Source organism: Rhinoraja longicauda, chromosome 39, assembly GCF_053455715.1.
Source record: "Rhinoraja longicauda isolate Sanriku21f chromosome 39, sRhiLon1.1, whole genome shotgun sequence".
Classification (NCBI taxonomy): Eukaryota; Metazoa; Chordata; class Chondrichthyes; order Rajiformes; family Arhynchobatidae; genus Rhinoraja; species Rhinoraja longicauda.
Window position 1 is genome coordinate 525,772 of NC_135991.1, and position 8,711 is coordinate 534,482.

An 8,711-nucleotide genomic window follows, 5' to 3' on the forward strand; every position below is an offset into this window, starting at 1 on the left:
TCAATAATTAACTTGTTTAATTTCGTCAGATATCCATTTTCCTTCTGTAACTGCCGCAGTGTGTACGTCATGCCCGTTGTTTATCCTGGACTGCGCCACTCTCTCTACATCCTCGCCACCGCGCCACAGTCAGCACTGCCGATGTCGCACAGTTCCGGAGATGCAGGTTCAATCTCCACATGTGCAATGTTTCATCGGTCGTCCTCCGACTCCGCGCTATTCCTGGCTGCGCTCACCTTTCCTCCCACGTGCAGTTGACCTGCCTATTAATGGTTCTCCCACTACAATACGGGCCTGAGTGTGGATGGATGCTGCAATCTGGAGGGCAGTTGATGAGAATGTGGACGGAATTAAAAGCTGTGAACCTAATATACATTGGCGTTTGATGGGTTGCGTGCGCACCGTGACCCAAACGCTGCAGTCTCTGAGCATTTTCGGGTCATTTGGTCAACGCATCCAAGTTTGAAAACCTTCCAATCAGACAATGTTGCTCAGATACATTTGTGCAGGTCTTGTGTCAGTAATATTTCTTCTCCCCTTCACAGTGAACCTGTTGGCGATAGTGATACTCTGTCGAGGTAAATGCGGTCTCTCCAAATGCATCACACGCTACCTGGTGGCCATGGCAGCGTCTGATCTCCTGGTCGGCATCACTGATCCCTTTCTAAGTAAGACTATTCTAATTTACTTCCCCTATTCTTTTCTCAACATTACTCCCGTGTGCACGACTGTCGAATTCCTGGTCTTTGCAACCACCGCGGTCTCTGTCTGGCTGACGGTAGCCTTCACCTTCGATCGGTTTGTGGCCATTTGTTGTGAGAAGCTGAAAATAAAATATTGTACCGAGAGAACGGCGGCTGCAGTTATCGGGGCAGTGATTGTGCTGGGCTGTTTGGAGAATATCCCCTGGTGTTTTACGATAGATCCTGGCTACGAGTTTGATAATCTTCCCTGGCAGTGCTACGCTAAACCCACCTTCTATACATCGTCTGCATGGATCGCATATGAGGTCACACACCGCGTTCTAACCCCTTGTCTCCCGTTCTTTCTGATCCTTCTGCTCAATGTGCTGACGGTCAGGCGGATTGTAGCGGCCAGCAGAGTCCGCAGGGGTCTCCGGGGCCGCAGCAACGGAGAGAATGACAAGGACCCGGAGATGGAGAACCGCAGGAAATCCATTGTTTTACTCTTTAGTATCACGGGCACTTTCATATTGCTGTGGGCACCACAAGCTGTCTTTTTCATCTTTACGGGTATTGCGAAGATCGGATATGACGGCTCCCCCACCGGTTATTACTATATCACGAGAACCACGTCGACGCTTTTACAGCTTCTCAGTACCTGCACCAACACGTGTATATACGTGGTGACCCAGAGTAAATTCAGACAGGAGCTGATGAACGCGGTGAAATTCCCACTCAGGGTAATTCGTGCACTTGTTCACTCATAAAGACATGCTACACACACAAACAAAAACAAGCTCTTTAACCCTTCGATCCGCGCCGACAATCCATCACCCATTTTTCACTAATTCCACTTTGATAACCGCATCCTTACACACTGAGGGCAGGTTATGGAATACGTGCGGAATTCAGAGTCACAAAGCACGGAATCTGGTCCTGGGGCTCAGCTCCTCCATGCTCCATCGACGTGAGTCCCATTTGCCTGCGATTGCCCATCATTCATCGTAACCATTCCGATTCAAGCATCCTGCCGTGGTGTATTTTAATGAGTTGACCCCCTCCCCTGCAGATGCTGTTTTAAATCGAAGGTCGACACAAAATGCTGCAGTAACTCCGCGGGTCAGGCAGCATCTCTGGAGAGAAGGAATGGGTGACATCTCCGAAATTGATGCAAATGCTCATTTGCCCTATCTCTTGAACTTGAGTTTGATATGATTGCATTTGTGTATTATTTGTTATCTGTTTTGTTTCAATAACATAATTTTTAAAAACCCTTTCGGGTTCAGCGCGGTACACGTAATAAATAAAAAAAACATAATTCTGCATTCTGAACTGTGGTTTATATATTTTACGCTGACCGGTGCATTTGTACATAGAATATGGAAATGTACAGCGCAGGAAAAATAAGTTCGGCCCATCATTTCTTGGCCGAACATGATGTCAAGATATATTTATGTCATCTGTTTACGCATGTTGCAAATCCCGCAAGTCTTTGTTTGTCCACGTGTTGATACAAATGCCTCATAGAAGCCATGATACAACCAACCTCCACCACCTGCACTAGAAGAGCGTTTCAGGGACGCGAAACCCTCTGGTTAAAAGAAACACGTGTCCCAGACAGCTCAATTGAACTTTAATCTTTTTCCTAAAGCTGTGCCTTCTGGTCTTTGCATGTTCACCAATTTTGTTGACGCGATACTTCCAATCTCCGGCTTGGGACCCCGGAACTGGAGTAATCCAGACCGCTGTGCCAGGGCGCAGACACTGTTTAGTCCAGGTTGTTTTCTTTGCTACATGGAGGTCGCCACCGATATCTGTGTAATCCACGCCCCCTTCCCGAGACCCAGAACACAGAGCTCCAGGACCACATGTAATCAAGCATTGACACCAAATGCTGGAGTAACTCAGCGGGGCAGGTAGCTTCTTTAAAGAGTAAGAACTCCGCTGCCCGTCTACTCACACACACCTCGATCCGTGACCATATCACCCCTGTCCTTTATAAACTCCACTGGCTCCCCATCCCCCAGAGAATCCAGTACAAAATCCTCCTCAAAACCTACAAAGCCCTCCATAACCTGGCCCCATCCTACCTGACCGACCTCCTCCACAGGCACACTCCCAACTGCACCCTCCGCTCTGCCGCTGCCAATCTCCTATCCCCCCACATCCGGACTAAACTCAGATCCAGGGCTTTCTCCATCGCTGCTCCCACCCTATGGAACTCACTACCCCAAACCGTTAGAGACTCCTCCACACTCACCACATTCAAAACATCGCTGAAGTCTCACATGTTCAGTACTGCCTTCAAGCACTGAAGGTCACCTCACCTACTGTTCATTTATTTATTTACTTATTTATCTATTTATTAATTTCCCTATGTTCTCAAAATCTCTGTAAAGCGTCTTTGAGTATATGAAAAGCGCTATATAAATGAAATGTATTATTATTATTATTATTAAGAACGGGTGAAGTTTCGGGTCGAGACCCTTCTTCGGCCTGATGTCATTGATAGGATCTGTCTTATGACGCTGTGGAAACCGCACCACCGAGCCTGACGATGTTTTTGACCCAACCCCTCTGTCACTCCATCACTGCAGCCACACAGAGCGTCACTCCATTAGTACAGTGTGTCAGGCAATCAGCAGCACACCACAGTGTCACTCCATCCCTGCTTCGCCACACAGTGTTACTCAATTAATACCTGTCCACAGTGCGTCAGACCACTAGTAATATGCCATAGTGTGTTACTATCTCAGCACAATCCCATTATTATTACCCCACAGGGTATCATTCCATCAGTGAGATACCACCGTATGTCAGTCCATCAGTAACATACCGCTGTGCGTCAACCCATCAGTGCTCCCAACTGTGTGATAATCCATCAACACAACCCCGCAGTTTGTCACTCCATCAGTACTACCCCATCGTGTGTGTGTCTCTCTCTCTCTCTCTCTCTCTCTCTCTCTCTCTCTCTCTCTCTCTCTCTCTCTCTCTCCCTCTCTCTCTCTCTCTCTCTCTCTCTCTCTCTCTCCCTCCCTCCTTCCCTCCCTCCCTCTCTCTCTCTCTCTCTCTCTTTTTTTTTTTTTTTCTTTCAAAGACTTTATTCAGCACAATCACATGATACATCACATCAAAACCACACTCAGAGGTTACAAAACATCAGTTAATCATTATAATACAACATTGCCTTCATTATTTACAATGCTCTCAACCCCCCGTGGTGACCAGCGCCCACGGAAGGCCTCCATATTCCCCGTGATCACCGCGTGTTCCCTCTCTAGGGACACGCGCGCACGGACGTAGGCCCGGAAGAGGGGGAGGCAGCCGACTCTGGCAAGACCATCGACCGCCCGCTGCCTGGACCCACGAATGGCCATCTTGGCCAAGCCCAGGAGCAAACCGACAGGGAAATCCCACCCTCCTGACCGGCCCTCCCCACTCCCAGCCCCGAGCCCAAACACCAGGTTCGTAGGACTGAAATGCAGCCAAAACTTGAGGAGCAACCCCTTCAGATACTCATACAGGGGCAGCAACCTCACACACTCCATGTACATGTGGAACACGGACTCTTCCTCGCCGCAGAAAATACAGGCGGCCGGGCGTGTCCGTGAACCGGCTCAAAAATTTATTACACACAACGGCTCTGTGCAACACTCTCCACCCCTGGTCCCCGATGTAAAGGGGGAGGACACCCTTGTAGAGAGACCTCCACTGGGGACCGCCTCCGCCATCAGGTGGTAACACGGATCGCCACGGCGTATCCGGACGGAAGACGAAGGCGAGGAGGTGCAGAGTGTGCAGGAGCATCCTATACAGTAAACGTCTGCCTGCATCACGGAACGGCACGCTGGGCATCTGGGAGAGGCGGCTCAAGTTGTGTGGGGCCGGCTCCCGGGAAATATTCCGGAGCCTGGGCCCGATGAGCAGTTCCGGCGGAGCGGGGGTAAGCTCGGCCGGAATCACTCCAAGCTCACGCCGCTCCCCAACACCCCCCGTGACAGCGTGAGGACCGGCCCCCACCACAGCCACATCACCCCCCTCCCCCTGAGGAGCAACGCGCTGACTGAAGATGACCAAATTCCTCACTCTCAACACATCGCGGTAAAAGCTTGGCATGTCCCGTGTGGCGGGTCGGCTGATGCCCGCCACCGGGAGCCGCCAAACCCCCCTTAGGCACTGGCCCTGGCGGAAAAAATACGTGGCCAGAGCGTGCCACCTGGGAGGGTGCTCCGCGTACACGTACCTCCGCAGAGTCCTGAGACGGAGAGCCGCCACCTGGGTACGCACGCATACCAAGGACTGGCCACCCTCCTCTAGCGGGAGACTCAGGACTGCGGCTGAGACCCAGTGTTTCCTCCCTCCCCAAAAGAAATCCACTAACCTCTTCTGTACAGCATTTACAAAGGTAGAGGGCGGGACAAGAGTGGCGAGCTGGTACCATAACATTGAGGCCACCAGCTGGTTTATGACCAGCACCCTACCCTGGAAAGAAATAACCCTAAGCAAGCCTGACCAGCGTCCCAGCCGGGCGACGACTTTCGTCTCTAGCTCCTGCCAGTTCGCCGGCCAAGCATCCTCAGTGGGACTCAGGTAGATCCCCAGGTAGAGGAGGTGCGTGGTGCTCCACGCATAATCCTTCATCTCTTCCGGCAGGGAGTCCACCTGCCACTGGCCCACTAGAAGTCCGGAGCACTTACTCCAGTTGATCCTAGCGGACGAAGCAGCTGAGAACACCAGCTGGCATTCGTGCATCCTCCGCAGGTCAACAGGATCAGTGAACGTAAGGAGAATGTCATCGGCAGAGGCCGAGAGAACCACCTCCGCCCCCGGTCCTGGTAGCGCCAGGCCTGCCAACCGCCTCCTAAGAAGACACAGGAATGGCTCCACACAGACCGAGTACAACTGCCCAGACATGGGGCACCCCTGGCGTACCCCCCTCCCAAAGCGAAAGGGAGCCAACAATGCACCGTTAATCTTCACGAGACACTCTGCTGCGGTGTACAAAAGCCGGACCCGGGCCACAAAATGCGGTCCAAAACCGAACGCTTGCAGTGTCCCGAAGAGGTACTCATGGTCCACCCTGTCAAAAGCCTTCTCCTGATCCAGCGATAGAAAGGCAGCTGACTGACCAGTGCCCTGGGCCAGATGGATCAGGTCCCTAACCAAATGGATGTTATCTTGGATGGACCGACCAGGGACTGTATAGGACTGGTCAGGGTGGATCATTTGGGATAGTATGGCGCCCAGGCGATTTGCCATTGCCCGTGCAAAAACTTTATACTCTGTACAGAGGAGAGAGACCGGGCGCCAGTTCTTCAACAGGCGGAGTTCGCCCTTCTTGGGTAGCAGGACAACGACTGCCCTGCGCCACGAGAGGGGCATCTCCCCGGTCGCCAGGCTCTCCCCCAGAACCTTCATGTAGTCACCCCCCAGGACATCCCAGAAGGCTCTAACAAACTCAACCGTCAGCCCATCCAGCCCAGGGGACTTACCCTTTCTGAGCTGGTGCAGGGCACCAGTCACCTCCTCCAATGATAAGGGGTCATCAAGCTGTTCAACCACCCCTCTATCTATAGTCGGTAGCCTCTCCCACAGAACCCGCTGAGCCTCTCCGCTGACACCATCCGCAGAGAACAGCGTTCCATAAAAGGACCGAACTAACGCACTAATCCCCTCTGGGTCTGTGACCGAGGAGCCATCGTCCGCGAGCAGCTCGACGAGCTGTTTGCGGGCTCCTCGCCCTTTCTCCAGAGAGAGGAAGAAAGGTGAAGCCCGGTCCAGATCATGCAGCATCTGGACTCGCGACCTCACGTAAGCACCTCGGGACCGCTCAAGCTGCAGGTCCCTCAGCGCTTCCTTCCTCTCCTGAAACTCTCCCCACTCACAGGAGTCTTCACCGACCCGGCCCAAGCGAGACTCTGCGTCGAGAAACTCCTTCTCGAGTCGCTCGACTGCCGCGTCCCGCCTTCTGGTCGACCCTCCCGTGTAGTCCTGACAGAAAAGACGGATGTGAGCTTTCCCCACATCCCACCACTGCTTAAGGGAAGGGAAGCCCCTCTGCCTCTCTCTCCACTTCACCCAGAACCGCCTAAAAGACTCCCGGAATCGGCGATCCTCCAGCAGCTGGTTATTAAAGTGCCAGTACGCGGACCCAGCCCGTGTGCGCGCTGGAATAAAATCCACTCGCACCAGGCAGTGGTCCGAACATGGCACCGTCCGCATAGAGGCCGCCGAGACCCGGGAGACATACGCTCTGGAGATGTACACACGGTCGATACGGGAACCACCCCCCTCAGACCTTCGCGAAAATGCGTTGGAATCAGGGTGGAGATTCCGCCACGCATCAACCAGCTCGAAAGATTCAATCACACCTCTCAACTTCTTCGCCACTGCAGGGGCACACTGAATACCAGAGCGATCTCGCGTCTCAAGGGTACAATTGAAATCCCCCCAAGGAAGACACACTCTCCGAAATCAATGGTGCTCAGCAGAGCAGTCACCTCCTGAAGTAACCGCGCTTGCATCGTGCCGGTGCTGGGGGCGTACACGTTAATGAAATGTAACGGCACGCCATCCAGGATCACGGCCAGATAGAGCAAACGGCCTGGCACAACTTCCTGCACCTTCACAATCTCTGCTGGAAAGTCGGGGCCAACAGGAAAGCCACCCCACTTGACTTTGTACTGAGGTGGCTCATGTAGACCCCCCCTCCCACTCCAGGACCCAGGTGGGCTCATCACTAACAACAGTGTGCGTCTCTTGTAGAAAGCTCACTGCATACTTCCCCTCTCTGAGGACCGATAGATGGTGAAACCTACGAAGGACCCCCTTCCACCGTTTATATTTAGGCTAACTACTGTGAACTTGAACGCTCACTAGACTTATCCTCAAGCTCCTTGTGGGAGTGAAGCCCCGCTCTTTTAGGAGCTTCAAAAACTCCCCGAATTGACGCTTATCACAAGCACTTCGAGCATTATCCCTACTGTTAAGGATAGCACTAAGTGTCCGGATAGTTCCCCCAGGTCTGACCACCGTTCGGTAGCTAGCTGGACTTTGTTCCTACTGTGCCGATGTTCATGCAAAAACTCTCGAATCTCAATGATGCCGGCCGCTCGAGCCACAGCACTGGAGTCCTGGCATTCTGCCAACCCACTGACACCTGAAGCAACATCTTCCTCCTCCCTGCACTCAAGGCCGTGGCCCAGATTTGGCAGACTGCCACTGGCTGCCAGTTCGCTCTCTTCACTGTGTAAGCTGGCTCCAACACCCTCCCCCCCCTCCGGCATGATCCCACCCCCGGATCAATGTCGAGGGAGAGTCCTGACACCTCCAACAGCGATGAGCCGCCAGTGCATGGCCAGGCTCCTGCACACTCTCCCCGCCCTCTACAACTGGGCCTGGGGAAGAACAAAAACAGGGCGCCCCCAGGGCCCGCGGTCCACCTTCACCCCCGGAATCTGACTGAGAGACATGACCCGCAACAGCCCCGTCCCCCTCCTCATCCAGGGAACCCACTCCCCCAGCATCACCCAGAGAGTCTCCATCCTCCACCACCAGGGGAGTACCCTCACTGGGGCCCACTGAGGGAGCCAGTGTTTCTGGACTCTCCCCCTACTTCCTCAGTCTGTGGGGCAGCGCACCCCCTCAGTCACTCTCATAGTTCTAATGAGGAGCATAGGCTGGGAAACCACCCCTACAACCGAGACCCCCCCTTCGTGTTGTCACTGCTCGTCCTCCCTCCCAGGGGACACATTCCCAGGGCAGCCAACCCCAACCTCTTGTGAGATATCACCCTCTGAAGGCCCCTGGGACGAAAGGGCAACCCCCGGCCTAGAGGACACTAGTCGTGGATCACCATCCTCTACCGGAGTGGAGGGTCTCGGGGCAGGCAGCCCCCTGGCCTTATGCCCAGGGCCATCCTCTTCCTCACCAGACGCGCGCCTCCTCTTTACCCCCACGGCGGGCGGTGGTTTGGTGACCTCCATAAAGGAGGAGTCCTCCACCTCCACACCGCCAGCTTCCTCTCTT

General features: G+C 53.7%; 1 protein-coding gene across 1 annotated transcript; it reads left to right on the forward strand.

The window, feature by feature from the left end:
• The first annotated feature begins 484 nt into the window (after positions 1-484).
• LOC144611078 (putative G-protein coupled receptor 139) lies at positions 485-1,450 on the forward strand. Its single transcript, XM_078430160.1, has one exon. The coding sequence runs from the start codon at positions 485-487 to the stop codon at positions 1,448-1,450; it is 966 nt and encodes a 321-aa protein (XP_078286286.1).
• Positions 1,451-8,711: the final 7,261 nt, after the last annotated feature.